The 23,142-nt window shown below is 53.1% G+C and overlaps 1 protein-coding gene across 2 annotated transcripts in view; it reads right to left on the bottom strand.

Annotated features, from left to right (window-relative positions):
* Positions 1 to 23,136, bottom strand: part of Card10 (caspase recruitment domain family member 10) — a 28,307-nt gene extending 5,171 nt beyond the window's left edge. For both annotated transcript variants that reach the window (XM_008851303.3, XM_029555104.1), the window contains exons 1-14: positions 23,045 to 23,136; positions 22,372 to 22,623; positions 21,526 to 21,663; positions 19,497 to 19,822; positions 15,002 to 15,199; positions 13,441 to 13,596; positions 12,303 to 12,428; positions 10,834 to 11,025; positions 9,655 to 9,780; positions 8,178 to 8,293; positions 7,309 to 7,337; positions 6,812 to 6,935; positions 369 to 528; positions 25 to 136 (exon numbers count right to left, since the gene is read on the bottom strand). In XM_008851303.3, coding sequence (XP_008849525.1) covers positions 25 to 136; positions 369 to 528; positions 6,812 to 6,935; positions 7,309 to 7,337; positions 8,178 to 8,293; positions 9,655 to 9,780; positions 10,834 to 11,025; positions 12,303 to 12,428; positions 13,441 to 13,596; positions 15,002 to 15,199; positions 19,497 to 19,822; positions 21,526 to 21,663; positions 22,372 to 22,606 — 2,038 coding nt within the window. In that variant the 5' untranslated portion in view covers positions 22,607 to 22,623; positions 23,045 to 23,136. The remainder of the gene's footprint in view (positions 1 to 24; positions 137 to 368; positions 529 to 6,811; positions 6,936 to 7,308; positions 7,338 to 8,177; positions 8,294 to 9,654; positions 9,781 to 10,833; positions 11,026 to 12,302; positions 12,429 to 13,440; positions 13,597 to 15,001; positions 15,200 to 19,496; positions 19,823 to 21,525; positions 21,664 to 22,371; positions 22,624 to 23,044) is intronic.
* Positions 23,137 to 23,142: the final 6 nt, after the last annotated feature.

Genomic DNA, 23,142 nt, shown 5'->3' with positions numbered 1-23,142 from the left:
TGTCCTCTTGTAAGTCAGGCTTACCCTTTGAGTCCAGTAGGAAGGGGAGTGTAGAGCCCTGGTTCCGGGACAAGGTCCTCTGCTGGGACTCAGCTTCCAGGCTGGCTCCCTCCAAGCCGGCACCTTCCGCCCTTGGCTGGGAGATGACCCAAGCAAGAAAGTGAATGAGTTTAAGGGCGTGGCTCTGTCAAAGTGCTGCCAGCCTGCCCTACCTCCCACTCTCTACCAAATCGGCTGGCTGAGGCAGGGCAACCATGCAGTCCCAGAAGTCCCATTCATGAGGGCTGCTCCACCCATCAGTGCCCAGCCCTTGTTAAAGTAGGACTCCGACTCCGTCCCAAGCTCAGTGGGGGAGGGACCTCACTCACCTCTTTCTGTTCTGTCCTAGCTGACCCAGGCCCTGACAGCACCCTTCGCACCACTCCCCCAGACCATCTGTCACCAAGGAACGGCAAGCTATCTGCACCTCTATCCTGGAGCTCTGGGCCCCCTGGGGGGCTCCAGCCAGACACTCGGATAGCCAGAGACCTGAGGAGAGGAGGAAGATGGGAATGAGAGTCAGATCAGTACTGTCACACAACTCAGAGGTCCTGGACAATAGTCATGATTGTATACCTGAGCAGGCCCTGAAGGCTGGCATGTTACAGCTGACCCCTATCCAGTTTTGCCTTTTCTCTTCTGCTCCACCCATCTCAAAGGCCTTCAGTCCCAGACACCTGTGCCTTCCATCCAGACTCGATCCCTAGCCCCAAATCTAGTGTCTGACACAAAGAGGATGATGGAATCAAAGCCTGTCTTGTTCACAGTCCAAGGAGGGAGGCTCAGTTAGTACCTAACCTGGCTGGGCATGGTGGCACACACCTTTGATCCCAGCAGAGGCAGAGGCAGGCAGAGCTCTGTGAGTTCAAGGACAGCCTGCTCTACATCATGAGTTCCAGGCTAGCCCCACTAGAGGGAGACCCTGTCTCAAAAAGACCAAAACAAATAAACAAACAAACAAATATCTAACCTGGAACAGCCACACTGGGAACAGAGGGTAGAAAGAGGAAATGACACACCTGGACCACACCTCAGTGAAGAACACAGAAGGCTTGGAATACTGAGTACAGGATATATGAGGGTCAACACTGGCAGAGGCAGGAGGTGGCTCCAAGTGTCACCCAGGGTGCCCAGTCCCATGCTCAGTTCCTTGCCCTGGTTACCAACTTAGCATCCTGAGCAAAAGCTCCCAGAAAAGCTAGCTGGAGCCAGCCAACGTCTGGAGGTATAACAGGAAGACATTTGCCAGCCACATCACCCCCACCACAGTGGGGGCCACTGACTGTAGAGACAAAGAGACACTAAGATCCCCATGGTGACAGGGTCCTGCTGTTGTCCCTGGATGAGAACCAGTGAGTTCTGGTGGCCAGTCTCAGAGACAAACTGACCCCAAATCTCTTCCATAAGCCCTGGCCCTGGAGAGAAGGTGAAGCTAGGATGAGGTCATCTGGAGAGGAAAGGTCACCACCCAGCAGCCCCCGACCCCAACCCTGGCACCTACAGCTCAGATCAGACACACTGCCCCCTGCTGCTGGCTCCTGTCCCCTCAGTCATAGCAGAGAGCCAGGCCCATGGAGACTGTCCTGGTTCTTAGAGGTGATAGGGAAAGAGATCTAGGCAGAATGGGGAGGGAGGCCTGATACACACCTAGTCAGCGGATACATTCTGGAAGACTCCACCAGGCATACCCAACTCAAGACCCACGAGCCACATGCCACCCAGGATAGCAATGAACACAGCCCAACACAAAATTATAAACTTACTTAAAACTTTATGATTTTTTTGCCTTTTTTCCCCCTGTAACTCAATTGCACAGTTCTCAGATGCAAATTTTGATATGATAACCTTGTGTCATCATGTCAAAAGGTTGGCCAGGCCTGCATTAAGCCCTACATAAACCATGTTCCAGGCTGACTCAGGAAAGCGAGCTGATTGCTTGAGTCTCATTGCCATGAGCATATACACTACATTAGCAGCTCTCTGCCCCTGTGGGTGTGAGGGTCAAATAAAAAACTGGACCATACCCTCCCCCATTCTCTTCTGAAACGGGGTCTCATGTACCCCAGGTTGGCCTTGAGCTCTCTATGTAACTGAAGATGGCTTTGAATATTTGATCCTCCTGCCTCCACTTCCCAGGTACTGGGATTACAGACATGAACAATCACATCCAATTTATACAGTGCTGAGGCTCAAACCCAAGGCCCTGTGTGCGTTAGGTAAGCTCTCTATCAACTAAGCCACAGCTCCAGCCTGGACCATTGCTCAGGAGCCTTCGATTTCAGGCCGCTCCCAGATCTCCCTCACCAAGGGGTGTCATCAGAAAAGCAAAGAGAAAAATACCAGAGAGGAAGGCAGCACCACCTGGCTAACCGCGGATGCCGGTGCCCGCCTCCTCCACTCCCCACTAATCCTCTGACATGTCCAGTCATGAATGAAAATGTGGGGTGCTCTCAGAACAGTCCCAGCAACTATGACCTCAGGAAAATCCAGCCAGGCTGGAGAGACAGTTCAGGGGATGAAGCTGATTGCTGCCAAGTCTGACAACCTGAGTTTGGTCTCAGACACTCACATGATAGGAGAGAAGAGCAGCCCTAAGTTGTCTCCTGAGCTCTGCACATGTGCCGTGGCTTGAGCGCACCACCCCCCAACAAAATAAATAATAAATAAATAAGTAATACATAAAATGGAAGTTTTAAAAACTTAAAAATGACTATTTCCTGTTGTCAGGCAGGACTGAGGAAAAGGCGTGACTCACTGGCTGCTGCCAATCCACAGATTGCCGGCCTTCCCTCACAGAACCCCTCACTCAGCCCCTTCCCACACCCCTGCTGGCCTGGCCACTGCAGTCCCAGCAACAGGGCTCATGCTTGCCTACCAGATCTTCCTGCCAGCTCCTATTGCACTCTGAAGACTCATCACTGGCATCCCCTCCCCTAGAACACTGTTGACAACCTCCCAGGGTCCCCAAGGACCCTGTGATTTCTCTGAGCCTCCCCAAAGCAGGCTATCTGTTGCAGGCATTTGTCAGAGCTCTGGGGTAGCCTGGGGTTTGGTGGGAGCTGAGTGCAGAGATTCCCCTTCTGGGGCCTCGGCAAATACAGAAAAGAGGGGAGAGCTAACTATGCTGGGTGACCCTGACCCAAGCCTGACACTGAGGCGCTGGGTGGTAGAAAAAATAGGGGCTCTTCAACAACAGACAAGGGCTCCCAGCCCTGCCCCTGCCAGGTAACGGAAAATCTGCCATCTCTGCCAGCACTGAGTGATGATGTGGCCTCAGAGTGTCACTGCCCCAGGACACTGTGGGAAGATCTGCAGGCTGAGCATGGGACTGCTTTGCATCAGTCAGGGACCAGGGATGCTGAGGCTGAAGCCTGCCACACAGACTAAGAGCGTTTAATGCTTCTGACAACTCTATAGAAGGTAGTTACAATGATCCGGGTTAGAGTTAAGGGAAACAAACAGGGTTATCGCAGCTGGTGGGTGGTGGAGCTGGGCAAAGACTGCTAGAACTCTGTGTGATGACAGAGGGCTCTAGAGATATTTGGGGCCATGCAAGCAAGCACAGGGAGGTGCAGAGCTTTGCTGGAAGATGGCAGCTCAACTTTCTCCAACACTCAGCATCCAGTGCCTCATGTCACGTTTGAGCTCTTCCCCGCCATCTCCCCATGCAACCATCTGTCCAGCTATCTTCTAGCTGCCCCTCCCTCTAGTTCCTAATTGTCTACTGTCTCCTGCCCTGTCCCCCAACACAGAGGAGTGGAGAGACTAGAGGGAGTAACAGAGTTGCCAATTAAGAGCTCAGGGGACACACATATGGCACCCAATATATGCACAGTAGACTGAAGATACACCAGCATTGAATGGTTTTAGACCTGGGACAGTCTCAAGTCCTGAACCAGAGCCGTGGCTCCCCATCTGTATAGCTGGTCTTTAAAACCACAGCATTTAAGAGAAAATATTGCTTTTGCAGAGGACCTGAGTTCAATTCCCAGCACCCATGTTGGGTGGCTCATAACTACCTGTAATGCCAGTTCCAAGGGATCTGATGCCCTCTTCTGGCCTCCACAGGCACCTGCACACACACGCTCATAACCCACATACATATGCCTATAATTTTAAAATAATTTTAAAAATATATTCAAGCCACAGGTCCTAAGCTGGGGAGATGGCTCAGCACTTGCTGTGTAAGCATCAGAACCTAAATTTGAACTCCTAGAACTCATAAAAGTCAGCCGGACCTCCGACCACTATGAGGGCAAGCTATAGTCACACCTCCTTCCCACACTCATCAAGGAGTTGAGGGGTGAGTCAGTTACCCCTCCCACCCAATCAGTCGACCTTAGCTGCATGTGGGGGGAGGGGTAAAGAATATATATATATATATATATATGCCGAGAACACCAAGAGGCAATTCTCACCATTTTGTGGGGTTGTCTGGAAGTCACAGGATCCATAAATGTGGAGTGCTCACTCTTCTGTAAGTAAACCCCTACCTTATGCTCTACTAAAAAGTAATAATAAGGCTGGGCGTGGTGGTGCATGCCTTTAATCCCAGCACTTGGGAGGCAGAGGCAGGCAGACCGCTGAGGGTTCAAGGCCAGCCTCGTCTACATAGTGAGTTCCAGGACAGCTGGGGCTACAGGGAGACCCTGTCTCAAAAAGACAAAAAAAAAAAAAGTAATAAATAAAATATATTTTAAAAAGTCTGGAGCAGCATTTGTAAACACGGTGCTGGGTAAAAAGAGGCACAGAAGGATCCCAGGGTCACTAGCCAGCTAATCCAGACAAAACAGAGAGCTCTGGGTCTAGTGAGAGACCTTGTCTCCAAAATTATGGTGAATGGGCATGGAGGAAATCACACAATGTCAACTCTGGGCTCCACACCTGCATATATCACATGAACAACGCACACACACACACACACACATGCACACGCACACACACATGCACACACACACACACATGCACATGCACACGCACACACACACACACATGCACACGCACACACACACACATGCACACGCACACACACATGCACACACACACACACATGCACACGCGCACACACACAGCCCTGTTTTATAAGCTCTTTAAATACATAACTCATTCCACTATATTAGCTATGGTACATTCAGGTTTTCTATGGTACATTGCTGGTTTTCTATGCTTTGTTGCCATTCCCCCACAAAGCCCTGTGAAAGATGTTCCTCTCTCTCTCTTTCACACACACACACACACACACACACACACACACACACACACACCCATGTCTTGCAAAGCCACTGCAGCAATTAGAATACACAAGGGCTGATGGGGGACCTTTCATTGTAAGCCAAGCACTGTTTACTTCGGGAACACTGATGATGACCCAGGAGACAGACTATGAACCCATATCACACAGCATGGGGCTTGAGACACTTCAAAACTGAGTGGCCTGCCCACACCCCCAGTAGCAAGAAACAGCAGTGAGATCTGAACTCAAGGGGCTGGTTGCAAAGCCAGCTCTTCCCCACCTCCCCACAGGCCCATCCTGGGACACAAGCGGGTCACCCTGTACAGTTAGGTGAAGACCATCATTTCCTTCTCTGCCTGTCCCCCTTTCGCTCTCAGCCACCCCTGACCCCAGCCCAATCTGTGTTCTGCCTCCCCAGAACAGTGTGGGCAGCAATGTGACCCCGGTGATTACAGCCAGCAGGGTTGGACCACAGCCTAGCTCCCAGCACTGTCCTGGCACCCCCTGGAAGGCAGCCAGGACCCCCGCTGCAGGCCAGGCTGGAGGAAGGGCCCAGGCAGGAAGGGAGGCACCTCCGCCCCTTCCCCCACAAGCATGTCCTGCACAAGCAGAGACAATGTCATGCTGGGCCCACTGCCTGGATCCCAGTGGGGGAAGGGCCTGGAGGAGGCCAGGCCAAGCTGCCTTCAGGAGGCAGGAGGTTCCTGGCCCTGCTCTACCCTGCTCTGTCTGAGCTGACCTTCCCCAACCCCTACCCTGGGCACCCCATCCTGCATCCAGCTGACATTTGTTGCTTCCTGAGCCCTTACCCAAACCCAAGTCTAATCGGGTCCCTGAGGACCTAGTCCTAGTACTTTTTGTCTACCACGTGGCCTTGGGCAAGTTCCTTGACGTCTCTGAGTCTAAGTTTTGTGCTTTACAAAGCAGATAATCAGAACAACACCTAATCCCAAGAGTGAAGTAGTCAGCAGTTGGCCAGGCATGGAATAGCAGCAGAGCCCTCCTAGGCTTCAAAGGTCATGTGACCCCTTCAGCCTCCTCCCTTCCCCCATGGACAGAGCAAGTCATCTTCAGGGTGTCCTTTTAATGCTCTGTAACTTGTTTTGGATTCTTGGCCAGCATTGCTACAAGGGCTCCTGTAGTGACTCCAGCCCCCGTCACTGCATACAAGGAGTTCAGGGCTGGGACAGCTAGCAAGCAGAAGGCTGGAACAGAATGCCATGTGTAGCAAGTACTGTGCACTAAGCACCTACTGTGTGCCTGGCAGAACTAGACACTTTATTCACATGAACCAGAAACTTCCAGACACCCATGTGTAGAAAAGATCCTTGTTCTCTTCAGCCAGCAAGGAAACGGGCCTAGAGAGGAGAGCGCAAACAATGGTGACAGGATTTGAATCCTGGGCCCACCATTGTCTAAAGACCTTATTGATCCACAGGTGCCTGGAGCTGAGGCCTGGCCCACTGCCTCCCCTTTTGGCCCTCCTCCAGCTACATGGTGATACCTGCCCCCTACTCCACCTCCTGGGGAACTGCATACCTGTTTAAGAAGTCCAGACCACAGCCCCGGCCTAGGAGGCCTTCCGGCTTCCCCAAAGGCCACACACTGTCAGAGGAAGAAGATGAAGAGAGGCCAGGGGACCAGGGCTTCAGGGTCACACTCCCTGGGGAGGAAGAGTGAGGTCAGGAGTTTGAAAAACAGGGATGGCCAAAGGTGATGAGAGGGGCCTTGGCAGGCTGGTGGCCCCACCAGCACAGTGGTCCCCTGAGCACAGAGCTGGGCCAAGGCCACAGGGTGATGCTCCAGTTTCCTGGAGGAAGAGTTGGGCAGGAACTGAGGGCCCCTAAACAGCACACCCAAAAGCAGGTGTCAGGGCCAGACCCAAATCCTCAGGAACCTCCCAAGAGCCTCTCTGCCTGGCCAGGGATACAATGCAGTCTTAAGGATGGGGACACGGGCCAAGAGAGTGAGCCGCATAGGCCCCAGCCTGGCTGTAAGATGCCTCCCCAAACCTCCTGGGGGCCCTAGACAGTTACCTGTGATATCCGACATGCTGCTGAAAGACCTGGGCAGGGAGGGGATAAGGGTGGCAGGTGAAGCCCAGTGACACTCTGTCCAATCTCCTGTCCCAGCCCCCCAACCAATACTGGCCAATACCCAGACCTAGGGAAACCAGGTCACCCAACCCCCCCCATGCCATGGGGCAAGAAATTAACATCCTGGCCTTTGCCACCTTGCTCCACAGATGGGTTGTCCCTCAATGCCAGCTCCTTTCATGCTGCCTCCCCTGACAGCTCATTGCCTGCCTCATCACCTTCTCCTGCTATTCTTGATCCCTACTCCCCAGGTGCCCTCTTGAATAAGACCACCCTTATCCTCACGCCCTTGTGACAGAAGGTCACTCATATCCAGCCCATGAGTATCACAACCTCCCAAGCCCAGCCTCCTGTGAGGAGGCCACTGAGAGGGGTGGGACGGAGCCAGGAGGCAGGAAGTCTCACGTCCTGCCCTCGCCATCACGGATGTGGGCCTGGTTTTCTGGCCTCCCTGCTGTTGATGTCCACTGAAGCTGGAGCCTAACTTTCTGGCTTTGAATCCCCAGCCCCTGGAAAATGTGTTCCCTGCCTGAGCCACTGGACTTCTCAAGTTGAAGATCTCAAGTTGCCTTTGGTGACTTTCCCACCTGGGTGCTGGGCTGTGGCAGAGTCCACTCTGCCCTTTGGCATCCTGACCACTGACTTGGTTCCTTCGCTGACTCCAGAGTTTCTAGGGCTCTGGCCAGTCAGGACAGTTGGGGGAGGGGAACACTGGTGCTGACTCTGACAAGTGGGCTCAGAAGAGGTAGTTGTACAGCAGACAGCAATGCTGCCTCTCGGGGAAGCTCCCACTGCCTCTAGTCCGTTACCTCTTAGGGGGTTCTGGGTCTTCCTCACGCTGCCTACGGAGGATGGAGCCAGCACTGGGGGGGAAGGGCAGAATGGAGAGCCGGTTGATCTCTTTCTCGCTGTCTGTGGCTTCCTCCTGCAACCCAGGACAGGGCCTGGTCACCCTAAGCCCCATACCATCCCAACCCCTAACCCTCCCCCCATCCCAGCCTTCAGTATATCTGGCTTGTGCCCACCCACAGACAAGACCGGGGGGCCTAGGGCAGAGGAGCAGGCATTCAAGATTGCAGTATGTGAGGGCTTGCCACACCTGCGTGCCCTAGAAGACGGTTGGGGAGATGGTTCAGGCAATAAACTGTTTGCCATGTAAGCATAAAGACCTGAGTTCGATCCCCAGCTCCCACATTAAAAAACAAAACAAAACAAAACAAAACAAAAAACAGGCATGCTGGCATACACTTTGTAATCCAAGAGGTTAAGGTAGGATTCCTAGGGCTCACTAGCCAGTTATCTTAGGCTTATCAGACAGTCCCAGGTCCAAGAGAGACCCTGTCTCAAACACAAAGGGGGGAGGGGCAGAAAGACTGGAGAGATGACTCAATGGTCCTCAATGCAGAGGACCGGGGTTCAGTTCCCAGCACCCACATGGCAGCTAACAGCCTCCCATAACTCCAGGTCCAGGGGATCAGATGCCCTCTTCTGACCTCAGTGGGCATTGCACTACACAGGTGCACTTACATAACATGCAGGTAATACACTTATACACATAAAAATAGTAAATTAAAAAAAATAAACCAATAAACCTTGTGGGTGACTGACAAGCCACCTATGGAAAAACAGGAAAAAAGGTGGCGCTGGAGCGATGGCTCAGTGGTTAAGAGCGTGCTCTACTCTTGCAGAGGACCCGGGTTCGGTTCCCAGCAACCACATCAGGTGGCTTACAACTGCCTGTGACTCTAGCTCCAGGGGCATCTGACAACTCTGGTCTCCACTACACCTGTATTCATGTGAAATAAAATAGTAGAAATAAAATAATTTTTAAAAAGCAAGGCATGTGCCTTTAATCCCAGCACTCAAGAGTCAGAGACAGACAGATTTCTGTGAGATCGAGGCCAGCCTGATCTACATAGTAAGTTCCAGGCCAGCTGGGGCAACAGGGAGTCCTTATCATAAATAAATAAATAAATAAATAAATAAATAAATAAATAAATAATAAATAAATAAATAAATAACAGGGTGGATGGCTCCTGAGGAACAACACCCAAAAGTTAACCTCTGGTCTCCAGATGTGCACACACACATAACACAACACAACACATACACACACACACACACACACACACAATAAAAACATACATGCAAAAAAGGTTCTCAGCAGCCTCCCTGGGCCTCAGTGTCCTATGACATGCATCAGTTGGCAGACTGGAGAGCACTGTGTATGTTGGTGATACAGGAACATCACAGGCTTTCCTGTGTTTGGGGTAGGTGGTAGCTTACCGAGGTGTGGGGCTCAGATCCCCCAGCTTCCCCAGTGACTTCCGGGCCTCCCAGCGGGGACGGAAACTCACTGAGGCTCCAGGTACTGCTGAGGTTGGAGCACAAGGAGTGGGAGGAGGCACAGGCCTGCCAGAGGACAAAGCAAGAGAGGAGGTAAGCAGGGCTGAGACCAGGGCGACCACAGCCAAGCCAGGGGAAGAAGTGGGCACAGGGTGCCAGATCCCAGCCCTTATGGAGCCCACGGCCTCCAGGGGGAACCAACTGCAAGGAGAGGAACAAAATCACCCAAGGGTAAGGACAGTAGAGGGAAGCTGTCCTGGACACAGAGCATACCAAAGGATGGACCCTGCCCGGAGACACCAGCAATTTCCTGGGAAAGCAGGGTTTGAGCTGAGGACTCAGGATATGGAGGTGCTAAGTGGGTTCAGTTGGAAATTGGGGGTCTTGGTAGATGCAGCCACACATACAAAGGTCCAAAGGCAGAACTGTGACACATTCTAGGATTCACAATATTGAGACCCATGGGACTGAGCTAAGGGGGTGGATGGAGAGGCCCAACCTACAGAGCCTGTGGGGCATAAGGGAGGAGAGGTCTGTCTTTACCTCTGAGCTGAAGCCACTGGGATTCTGACAAACAAGAGGTCACATATTCCTGCCTCTTCCTTCTATTCCTCCAGGCCCCACTACACCAGTGCCAGACTCACCAGTGACCAAAGACTGATTGCCCAAAGGTCGGTACCTCTCAGTGCCACCAGGCTCTGTGACCCCCACAAGCTGAGACCCTCTCCAAGCCCTGGCTATAAGGGCATCAGAGCCGCTGGGGGATGGGGGCCTGGGAAGCCTATGCTAGACCAGCCTAGCTGCCTCTGAGGGTCCCACTTTGCATTCCAATGTGCATACAGGCCCTCCTGCAGCCAGGCTTGCTGAGTGTATGCAAAGCTCAAACTATCCTATGCCCCAAGAGCAGTCCCAGAAACCCAAAGACCCCCCTGTCTTATCCTGCTCACCAGCCCACAGCCTCAGAGTCGCAAGTTCCTACCAGTCCCATCAGATTCCCATCTCCCATGTTCCCAGCACTGGCCAAGAGCTCCCACCAGAGTTACAGTATTTCTCCATCAACAAGAGTCTTCAAGTTCACAGGACCCAGTGCCAGGGTGCTGTGCTCCCAGCCCCACTCACCTTGAGGTAGGAGCCCCCCTGCATCCGCTGCAGTTGTGACTCCAGCAGGGCCTTGGCCCCCTCCAGGCCGGTGACTGTGGTGAGCAGCTCATCCCGCTCTGCCTCCAGGCTCCGCACCTGCTTGCGGTACTGATCCTTCTCGATGAGGCTCTGGGAATACTGCAGCTGGATCCGGTCTCGGCTCTGGATGGCCTAGAGAGAGCAGGGTAGCCAAGCCACTGAGAGCAGCTCTGGCTCAGGGGCTGGATGGAACCCGAATGGCGCTATTGGGGGGGGGCTCTTCCCATATGCTAAGAATCCGCTCATTTAATCTCTAATCACAGTGAGTAAATGGGAACTGTGATTGTTCTCATTTGCTGGTAGAGAAATCACACCAACAGCAACAGAGCTGGCTCTGGCCAGGAAGGCTGACCACTGAGTCCAGGCTGGTCACTCCCCGAAAACAACTTAAGATGCTTCCAGGAGACCCACCATGCACCCGGAATCACAGCCTCTGGGCCCCTATAGGAGTCAGGAGTCCATCTCCAGTGCATCCAGAACACTCTCCTCCCATCAAGACCAAGTCCCTGAGAGCTGGGGGCTGAGAGTGATCTGGTGACAAGCCACTCCTGGGTCTTGCCCCAAGAGCACCTGAATCAGTGTCAGGGATGACACTCCAAACCTACATTCTCAAAAGCTCCAGGTGAATAGGAGGGTCATTCTAACACGTGTGGGATGAAAGCCTCCTGCCCTGTCCCCCACACAGGGACCCTCACACATGGAGGACAGAGGCAGAGAAACTGGCCCCAAGTACTCAGCCACCCTGAAGCCTTGGCAGGGTTGTGGTGCCAGGAACACAGAGTCAAAACTTTTGGGAATTTCTCTATCAGCAAATTTTTGCAGGTCCCTCCTCCAAACTGACCTTGTCTTTGATAAACAGAACTGGGTTGAAGAATGAAGGGGGAGCTAGGATGAGTGGGTGCGCTTAGGGTCTTAAGGTGGGTCTCTCAAGGACTTGGGGGAAAAGCAGGGCTCCTGGCTGCAGTCTGAGGACCCATGTGTGATTTATCAAAGGTCTGAAGCCCACTTCAGTGCCACCTGGCTGTTTGACCTCTGGTAACCCCTGATCCTCTGTGGCCCCTGTGCAAAGATAGGATTAGAGCAGCTGGTCTCTGGGAGACACTGAGGCCCATATTAGACTAGAGGGCATCTGAGGTCTGTATCAGCTTGCCTGAGTATATGCAAAGACACTTGCCTGGGTCTACTTGGACTGCCAGCCCCATCTCAATGGATCAGGGTGCTGTTGATGTCTCCTCTTGAAATCCCAATCACCCCCCGCCTTCCTCCTGCTCCTCCTCCTCCCTCTTCTTCTCTTCCTCCTCCTCCTTCTTTGTCTCCTCCTCCTCTTTCTCCCTCCTTCTCCTCCTCCTCTTTACTGAACTAGAACCAATGGTGGAACGAGGCATTCCACGCAGCGTGCCAGGGCTCACCTGGTCCCGCTCCTTCTCAATTTCCTCCAGCTGGGCCAGCACGGTGGCCATGCGGTGCTTGTACAGGTCACAGTCCTTCAGCAGCGTGCGGTGCTTGAGTCGCAGGTCTTCCATCTCCTGCAGGTACTGCAAGAGGGGCAGGCAGGCAAGGCTCAGAGCCCCAGGAACAAGGGCCCACCTCCCTGGTGGGGTAACCTCAGCTACTGCCTTCACTTCACGGGGCCTCAGCTGCCTAAGTCATAAGATGGGCTTGACAATAGTAACAGCATCTTCTATGCCAACCATGGGTCTCCCACGGAAACTGCCGCCCACAACCCCTTACCCTTCTCAGCTGATTTCCCAGCACTGGCCTATAGCTCTATGGCCCCACGCACTTACTGCCCTAGTGTTACAGTGTGCACATTGCTTGCCCCCCACCACTAGACAGTGCCCTCCCCAGGAGCTGGGGCCTTGAATTTTAAGATTTATTTTTAATTATGCATATGCATGTGTGTCTGTGTGTGAGTATGTGCATGTGAGTGCAATTGCCCAAGAAGGACAGAAGAGGGTGTCGGGTCCCCTAGAGCTGGACTTACAGGCAATTGTGAGTCACCCAACGTGGGTGCTGAGAACCGAACTTGGATCCACTGCAAGAGCAGTACACATACTCTTAACCACTGAGTCATCTCTATGACTCCCCTGTTTGTTTATTTTCATTTGATATGTATGAGTGTTTTGTGTGCATGTAAGTACACCCATGAGTGCAATGCCCCCACAGAGGCCACAAGGGGGCGTCAGATCCTTGAAACTGGTATTTCAGACAGTTGTTAGTTGCCATGTGGGTGCTGGGAACTGAACTCAGGTCCTGGGCTCTTAACTGCTGAGCCATCTCTCCAGCCCCCCTCCTTTTTTTAAGATTTATTTTTTGGGGAGTGGAGCTTGGATTTATTTGCTGATGAATCTGCAGTGCCTAGTAGAGCCCTATGGACACAAGAGGATGAACAAATGCACAGATCTTGGGCCAACGTCCCCTGGAGATGCCTAGGGAAGGCTCCTGGAGTGCACTGTCAATGTCTGGCAGCCTAGCCTCCCAAGCCAGGGCATCAGCAGAGGACAGGGGAGCAGGGTAGGGGTGGGGAGGTGGGCCTGTGGTCATTACCTTGTCCCGAAGCTCCTCCGCCCACTGCAGCTCGCCCTGCACAGCATGCAGCTTCTGACACAGCTCCTGCCTGCTGTCCTGCGCCTCCCGCCAGTCATGCTCCAAGATGTCCAGCAGAATTCGCTCAGAGCCTGGGGCCCCTGGCCGGTTCACTTCCTGTGGAGCAGAGTGCAAGCAACCTCAGCCCCTGCTCGCCCCCCCTCACCTTGGGCATAGGGTGGAAGAGAGACATACAATCCTTAGCCCTTCACCCCACCCCACTAGCTCTGCCATCCTGGCCTCTGGAACTTAGTTTCCCTGGAAGGATGGGCATGGCCCCACACGCCCTGTTGTCCTCCAGAGGACCTGTGGGACTCATAGGGGTAAATGGATGAGGGTGTGCTGAGTTCAGTGAGGACCATGGTCCCAACCCACTTCCCACCCAGCCCTTCCCCCTTGCTCTGGCCCCCACCTCACACCCAGGCAGAGGACAACATCTATTCCCAGTGCCTATCCTACCACGGTGATCTTCAAGGGGCTGGTGCTGAACACGAGATCCAGCCTTCAGATCCACACCCAACCAAGCACCCTAAAGCCACAAAAATGCATGATATTGTTCCCATTTCTTATGTGGCCAAGAGGGCAGGTCCATGCTGCCACTGACCTACCAGGAGACACCCAGACCTGGGGGCGGGGGGGCAGGTCTCAATCATTTCAGGGTCAGAGACTCCTTTACAAATTCCAGCAAAGCCAGAGGTAGTGGCACAAGTCTATAATCCCACCACTGGGGAGACTGAGGCAGGAATATTAGGAGTTCAAGGTCAGCATAGGGTGCACAGCGGCTTCCAAGCTAACCAGGATTATATAGTGACCACAAACCTGTCTCAAAAGTAAAAAACAAAAAACAAAAACAGGGCCATACATGGCAGCACACAACCATAATCCCAGCACTTGGCTGAGGCAGAGAGATCATGAGTTCAAGGCCAGCCTGGGCTAAATATAGAGACCTGTCTCAAAAAACCTAGGTTTGTCAGCCATGGTGACTCACATTTGTAATCACAAGACTCAGGAGGCAGAGGCTAACCTAGTCTACACAACCAGTTCTAGACCAGCCAGGGCTGCAGAGTGACATGACTCTGTCCCAAAACAAAACTATCACAACATAGTTTTGTCCTATCATATTAGGACAAAATCCTCGGCCTGCAGGGTAGGTTAGAGGTAGAACACTTGTCTGGCATGCACAAGGCCCTAGGTTCGAGCCCTAACATTACATTTTTTAAAGGGGAAATCGGGAGCCCTCTCTCCAGGAAGATGCTCACATACACTCAGAGATGCAATTGCATGGGGTTCAGAGGCCTCTGGAGGCTGCCCACAGACCCCAGACTGATCCCCAGGGAAAGCAGTGTACTAAGGACCCTCAGCTGAGAGCTGGAGGTGAGAAGTGGGCCTGGCTTGCATCAGTCCTCAGCCCACTGGTTCTGAAGACCTCATCCTTCCAGCCTCAGAAAGACAGATAGCAACAGGAGTCAGCTTCTGGCTGACCCCCACCCTCCACCCCACCCTCCCAGCCCCTGAATCCTACCTGTTGCACACCCTCCTGGAGCTCCTGCAGGGATGCGGTCAGCCTCTGGTTCTCAGCCCGCAGCTCAGAGAGCAGATCTGCACTGTCTGGCTCCTTCTCCTTCTCTCTCTCCTCAGCCCCAGGCAATGGCCCCCTGGCCCTCCGAAGCAGGGCACACTCTTCCTCCAGCCGGCTGACCTTAAGCTTGAGCTGATCCACCTGGGACCCAAGACACAGGTCATCCCCAGATGGGACCCACTGGGAAAAAGCCCAAGTAAGGCTCTGGCTGAGACGTGTCTTTGGAGAAGACCAGACTGGGCAAAAATGGAACTCATAGAGAGAAGGGGGCAAAGCCAAGACCTAGGCCATCCTTCCAGGAAAACCTGCTTCGAGGCTTATGCACTGGTGTCCTGCATCATAGCACACATTTGTCCTGATGTGGCCAATATCAATATGACAGAGGAGAAGGGCTACATAAGAACAGGTGTGGGGGAGGTGAGGGACAGGGCTGGAACAAGCTCTGCCTCAACTCGGGGTGGCCGTGGTCAAGTCTTGGCCTCTGGCTGTACCTTCCTGAGTCTCCATATCTAGAGCCAGAGGGAGGAGAAGGGAATGATGGCTCTGAGGGTCTCATCCAGCCCCGGAGCCAGGGACTGCACCTCCAGCCCCTATTACACAGATACTGCCAGGTTCTTCCTTAGGAAATTCCTCACAGAAGAGCTCAGTGTGGTGGCACAAACCAGTAATCTCAGCACTTGGGAGGCTAAAGCAGGAGGACTTCCTAAAGTTCAAGGCCAGCCTGGGCTATATACTGAGTTCCAAGCCAGCCTTAGCTACATAGTGAGACAAGAAGGGGGAGGGGGAGGGGGAGGAAGAGGAGAGAGAAGGGAGAAGGAGGAAGAAGGAAGAGGAGGAAGGAAAGAAGAAAAAATTCTTCCCAGGGGCTTTTTCTAAAAGAGTAGCTCACTGGTTCGTGCCTAGTATCCCACAAGCAGGTTCAGGTTCAGGATCCAGTAATAACCACTGTAGCGCTGCCAAACTGAGCAAGTCCCCTATCTCCTCCCTGTCTCAGTTTGCTCATCAACACAATGGGACCCTGCCTCCCAGAATTGTTGCAAGAATCAAACAAGATAAAGCAGGCTGTAGAGCTGCCACATGTGAGACAGCCATTGTCAAAGCCCAGAGTCCTGGCCCATCACCAGCTCAGTGTGGGCAGCCAGAGCCTAGCCTGGGAGCTGGATGGGGGTGGGCAGCTGATGATGGCTTCCTGACCCAAGGGTGGACACACATGGCCAGTTTGCTAAAGTACAGTGTTCTTGGCTGGGAATGATTGCCGAATTCTTGTAGGAACTGGGATGGCCAGAATGCAGGGAGAGGAGCAACAGGTGGCAGGCCATCAGTGAAGTCACTGTCGGGGAAAGACCACAATACCTCTGGGGATGCCTGGTGTCCTAGAAGTGTCCTGTCTCTGCTGGAAAATGACCTGCTGGTCCCCTAGGCCTCAGAGCTCAGAACAGCAACACACACACACACACACACACACACACACACACACACACACACACAGAGCTGGGTCAGCAGTTCCACAAATTAACAGTCCACTTCTCCTCCACAGAGACTCATTTATGACCCCACATTCCTTTCCACTCACAAAACATGTTTTGTGATCGGCTGGAGAAAGACAGCTGGTTTCAAGGGCAGGCTGGCCACACCCTTCACAGCAAACCGCAGCTGCACACTGAGGTTCCTGCCTGACCCTCGGGCCAGTCGTCTTCCCCAATGAGCTCAGAGGACAGGTCACCCAGCACTCTAAGCCGAGCCCCAGGAAACCGGATGCCTTTAATCCCAGTGTACAAACTCCTTGAACATGAAATTACAGCATTCGCTCCTTAAGTTTATGTTGCTTAGAAATAACAGCTCATTAAATTTGCACCTTATAAAACACGGTATTAAATCAGCCACCACATACACCTGTCCGTGGGGGAAGGAAACCAAGCTGCCGAACCAGACACCATCAGCTGTTCTGTAAACCTCCACCTGGGAGCCCTCTTTAAACTTTGTGACAGAAAAGCTCCAGGAAGTGCAGGTGAATTTCTGGAAGTTCTCTATTCATCTGATCTCCTATTCATACTCTATGTCCTAAATGCAAGCACAGCCATAGAGGCAGATGGTCCCACCCATGTGGACCTGCAGCCGGAGTTAGCACCTCTATCCGAATCTTCTCTAGCCCCCAGTCACTAGCCCATCTCAGCAGCCCCCCAAGATTGTCACACACACACAATATGCCCCAACCACACAGACCCAATTTATAAGTCACACCCTGCCCAAAGGGGACACCAACCAGGCCTGCTACAACCTCTGGCAGCCTCACCTGGCCCTCTCTGAGCAGTTCCTTAAGGGAGAACCTCGAAGCTAGCCCCATGACAGTTTCAGAAAAAGAGGAACAGCTCCAAGGGAAGGGGGTGGGGGGGACCCAGCTGCCACCTGCCACCCCTCAGCAAGGCAGACAGCAAAGCCAGAACCTCCTCAATCTCAGAATGTTGGGACAGTGCTCTAAATAACCTCTCTGTGCCTCAGTTTCCCCCTCCATAAATGGGGACCATAGCAGTGTCTAATTCCAAACACGAACAGTTGGGAGGTGGGCAGTGTGTGCAGAGCAAACACTCAGGACCGTGCCTGGTGAACAGGGTTGCTTCACAATGCCAGGTCATCCTCACGGTGACTTCTTACTTCTAAGGATGAGGAAACTGAGGTATGGGGAAGGAAGCTTGACCCTATGTGACATTGCTCATTAGCAACAGAGTAAGACCAGGGACCTGTGTCTGTGGCCTTGTGCATTACCTCTCAGAAAGTCAGAAAGCAGACGCTCAGACAATGACCTCAGGATAAGCTAGCAATTGCCTCAGGATAAGCTAGCAATTGCCAACAAGCCACCTACACCTGAAGCAGGGACAGTGGCCTCAGCAGCCTCATCTGGGCTCCCTTCCCCAAAACACTGAGCTATGTATGCAGCACGTAGAAGCACAAACAACTGGCACCCCTGCACCTACAGTCTCCTACATACCAGTCTCCACCCCCAGTCCCTCCCCATCACTCTCAACACCACAGCCATAGCTGGGGCTCAAGGCAGAGAGGGGCTCTAAACACTAAGGTCAGAACTTGTAGAGTCTGACATTCCTGAAGAAGCCCGGAAGCCCCTGATCTGGATCAGCTTATCAGTGCTTGGGACAAATCTCTGTGGATAAGGCATGATTCCCATGTGGAGTTCCAAGAAGAACTGGTGGGGGTCGGGGTGGGGGGAAACTCTGTCTCTTAGCCGGTGAGAGGTGCTCATCCCAGAAAAAGCACAGCAACCCAGAGGATCCACTGGAGAGGAGTCAGTCAGAGTTCACTGGCCCGGAACAGGCAGTACGACATCCCAGGAAAGAAGCCTGCTTGGGCACCAGGCAGACATAGTTTATACCCAGGCTCTGCACCCTTGAGCAAGTTCCTTCATCGATGTGAGCCACTGCATCTGTACTTTGGAACCAGACCTGTGTGGTGCATCGGTGAGCACAAGATGAAGCGACACATGGAAGCTTTGAGGGATACTGACAGCTCTGGATAATAACAGCTGACGCTGGCACAGGCTTCGAGAACTGGCTCCGTCAGGCACTGTCTACATTTGACATTTCATAACCTAAACTCACTAAATCCTCTCAGCCCAGCATTTTGCCATCTTAGTACCATGGGGCCCGTCCTGGGCTTGGTAGGCTGCTTAACTACATCCCTGGCCTCTACTTATTAAATGCTAATGTTATCACCCTGTTTGTGACAACCAAAACTGTTCCCCCAGAGGGCTAGGAGCGTGGCTCAGTTAATGCAGTGCTTGCCTACTATGCACGAAGCCCCGGGTTCTCCAGCACTACATAAACTGGAGGTGGCAGTACACACTCATAATCCCAGCACTTGGGAGGTGGCAGCAAGGAGATCAATCAGAAGTCTAAGGCCATCCTTGGCTCCACAGAAAGTTTGAAGCCAGCCAGCCTAGGATACCTGAGACCCTGCCTCAAAAAAAAAAAAAAAAGAAAGAAATCAATAAATGAACAATGTAAAATAAATCTGAGGCTGGAGAAATGGCTCAGTGGTTAAGAACATTTGCTGTTCTTCCAGAGGACCCAGATTCGATTCCCAACACCCACATGGTGGCTAACAACTGTTTGTAACTCCAGTTCTAGGGAATTCGACACCCTCTTCTGGCCTCCACAGGCATTGCACACATGAAGTATACTTACACACATGCAGGCAAAACACTCATACACATTAAAATAATTTTTTTAAAATAAAAATAAATCTGTTCCCAGAAGGGTCACGTTTTGGAGGTAGGGGGGAAGATCTCCCCCAGTTAATAACCTAATAAAATAGGAACATGGACAGTGAAAGAATTGATTTTCAGTCAAAAGACAGTCACATCACCATCAGTTTTTGAAAGGTCACCCCTTCTTCACCCCATCCCACCTGTCTCCCTGGGGCCTACCGCCAGCTGCAGGTCCCGGCTTCGAAGCACAGCAGAGTTCTTTTCCTCACTGAGCTGAGCCAGGCGCATGGCGATCATGTAATTCTCATCCTTGATCCGCAGCAGCTCCAGGCTACTGGCCTCCCAGTCCTCCCGTAGCCGCTGACAGCGCTCCTGTGCCTGCTGTTGCTCCTGCAGCCGCTGCTCCAGCCCGGCCCGCTCCTCCTCCAGCGCCCGGACTCGAGCTTGCAGCTGCTGTTCTCGCTGCAGCTGGCTCTTCCTAGCTTCCCGCAGCCGCCGCACCTCGGTCATCAAGAACTGGGTTAGGCCCTCGGGTCCCTCCTCATCTGTCAGAGCAGGAAAAGGAATGTTCAGGAGGGGCAAATAAAATCTGGGGGAGTATTGGACTCAACATAAAAACTCAAACCAAAAAATCACTACAGGGAAATTTTGGAAGCTATTTTTGCTATTTTTGGACAGAGAAGCTCTTCTGAAACAAAGCACAAAATCTTGGAGTTATCTGAGAAAAAGTGGACACATCCATATACAAAATGTTAAAACCTCTGAAAAATGAAAGAGCTAACAAAGTTCGAGAACAGGAAAGCCAAGGAATAGGGAAAAATATATAACAAGACTCAAAGCCACAATATCAGAAGAGTTCCCACGAAAAAAGAAAAAGAAAACAGAGAGGCAGAGACAACCTGTCTCCGTGAGTTTGAAGGCAGCCTGCTCTCATATAATTAGTTCTAGGCTAGCCAAGGATACACAGTAAGACTTTGTCTCAGAAAAAGGTAAACAACTGGATGAAAATGTGTGCACAAACTATCACTAGATAAGAAGCAAACTGAAAATAGCTAATATGCACAGGAAAATATGCTCCAATCTACCAGCAATTACAGTAACACTAGTCACTAATACTTGTTGACTTTATTCTTTATGCTATACTTCATCTTTATGGTACTATAAGATGTATTATTGTACCCATCTCAAAAACAAAAATAGTGAAGACTAGCAAAGTCAGGTGCCCACTGTTTACTCACTGGTAAGCTGTGAACAACATAAATCAAGAAAATATAAGCCTGAACCATTATTACTATTTACATATCTGGAAAAACATGTTTCAGAGTGATCCTTGTGGTTATTTAGCAAAGGGGGCACACTGCTGGTGGGGGGTACGTTCATCTACCACTTAAAATATATACATCCTCTGAGGGATTCCACTCCAGAAACTCTCCCTGGTTCAGAGAAGTGGGACTGCACACAGCTGCACATGCAAAGGTATTTCCAACCTGGCTGTAATATTACAAAGTTAGAGGGGTTGGGGATTTAGCTCTGTGGTAGAGTGCTTGCCTAGCAAGCGCAAGGCCCTGGGTTCAGTCCTCAGCTCCGAAAAAAAAAAAAAGACAAAATATTGCAAAGTTAGAAACAACTTAGCTGTCCATCATAAAGAGATGAGTTAAATGGATTACATCACAGCTTCACTAATACACATTATGGAGTCACTTCAAACAAGTGCAACAGAAATGGGAGGGTCACTGGAATCAGCCATTCGGAGACACAGCAAAACCCTGAGCAACACAGCAGGCTAAGCCTGTGTGTGTCTGTGTGTGTGTGTGTGTGTGTGCGCGCACGCACGCTGTAGTGGAGGTCGGAGAATAACTTGTAGGAATTGGTTCTTTCCTTCCACCATGCAGATCCTGGGGATAGAACTCAAGTCACCAGGCTTGGCAGCAAGCACCTTTACCTGCTGAGCCATCTCACTAGCCCTTGATATATATATATATATTTAAATGAGAAACTAAGCTTTGTGCAGCCATATCATGATGAAAAGGTTCTCAGGGAGAAAGAATCATGCTAACCCTGTGGACTCTGAACTCTGGACCCAGCCCTCCCCAACACCTGTGGCAGGCCCTGAGAAAACAACTTCGATCTGTGCCTCAGTCTCCTTATATGTCCAACAGGGATAGTGGGAGTAACTCCTTAATGGGACCAGAGTAAGGAACGTCTCTGAAGTGGCAGGGAGGCAGGGGCACCCACTGCGATTGCTCACCGAGGATCATGGAACAGCGCTGGGCGGGTTCCTGGCCAGTGAGCAGCGTGAAGTGTTCGGGATAGTAGAACTCCAGGGCTTCCAAGAAAGCCTCGTAGCCCCTCTTACCACGGCAGCGCAAGATGTCTATGAGGCGCCCTGGGGGTAAGGGTTACACCAGGCGTCAGGACGAGGGCCTCCGCTGCACCCCTGCTCTCTTCCCCCATTATGCTCCAGGGCCTACGTTCCCCAGATTTTTGAGCTGTGACACATAGAGAGAGGCTTGTCCCAACACATCACAGAGCAGAGCTCAGTCTGTCCTGGCCAGGAGCCGCCAGACCCTCCCTAGGACACCTGCTCTTCAGCAAGTCCCCAGCACACCCCCTACACATATTATACCACACACACACACACACACACACACACACACACACACACACACAAGGGTAGCAATGCCTGCTTTCCCCAGGCAGGGAGAAGCCCTCTCCTTCCAAAGAAAAACGTTCCCACTGGTCAGGGCTGAAGTTCCATGAGACCCTGGTTCCCATGCCAGACCTGGTTCAAGGACACACCCAGTGGGAGAGGAGACTCAGAAAACTGAGCTTGAACTCTGGAGAAAAACTGATTCTCCAAGGAGCGTCTCCAAAGAGACAGAACCAAGGAGTCAAAGGGCACAGGAAAGATGCCAAGGCCACCGGCTCTGACAGGAGGGAGGTCACCGAGGTCACCAGCATCAGCCACCACATCCAGCCCTCTGCTCTGATGTGGGCCCAGGAAGTGGTGGGGGGATACCCTCCCCCGTCCCCAAGCAGGACCAAGCCCTGACGCGGGTGCGGGCAGAGTTGGGAGGCGGCGGCCCGGGCTCACCGGTGCGGTTGGCGCGGCACGGGAAGCGGTAGGTGCTCAGCACCTCCTCCTCGTCCTGCTCGTCCAGCACGCGGCACTGGCGCAGGTACGGCGTGAGTTTGGCGGGGTTCAGGGCGCGGGTCAGCCGGTGGCGCACGCCCTCTATCCGCTCCCACAGCGCGTCCTCCTCGGCCTCCGAACCCGAGCCGGCCCCGGCCTCCTCGTCCGCCTCGCCTGCGTCCGCCCCGCCCGGCATGGCTGCGTCCTCGGGGTCTGAGGGGAACCGGCGCAGTGGGCACCGGAGCGCAGCCGGGCAGCGCGGCCGACCGCACCTGGGCGGCACCCGGGGTCCCGGGTCCTCCCCACGCCGTCCTCCCCGGTCGCCCGGTTCTCCGCCGGATCTCCCCCAGGCTGTCCTCTAGAATTCCTGCGTCCACCCTGCACGGTCCTCCCCGGTCCCCCCGGGATCCCCACGTCCTCCCCGCACCGTCCTCCCGGGTCGCCCGGTTCTCCGCCGGGTCTACCCGGGCGGTCCTCTGGAATCCCTGCGTCCACCCCGCGCGTTCCTCCCGGGTCCCCGATCCTCCCCTCGCCGTCCTCCGGGGTCCCCGGGTCCTTCCCGCGCGGTCCTCCCGGGTCCCCCCGGCGTCCTCCCCGCGCCGTCCCCCACTCCCCGCCGGGTCCCCGCACTCACTCCGCACGCCGCCGCCGCCCCGGGTTCCCGGCTCCACGCTCGGCCTCCGACTCCTGCGGCGCAGCGGGGCGGCGCCCTCGGGGTCCCCGGCTCCACCC

Source organism: Nannospalax galili, unplaced genomic scaffold (assembly GCF_000622305.1).
Source record: "Nannospalax galili isolate Female #2095 unplaced genomic scaffold, S.galili_v1.0 scaffold445, whole genome shotgun sequence".
NCBI lineage: Eukaryota > Metazoa > Chordata > Mammalia > Rodentia > Spalacidae > Nannospalax > Nannospalax galili.
The sequence above is the reverse complement of the archived record's forward strand: the minus strand, read 5'-3'. Positions and strand labels throughout refer to the sequence as shown.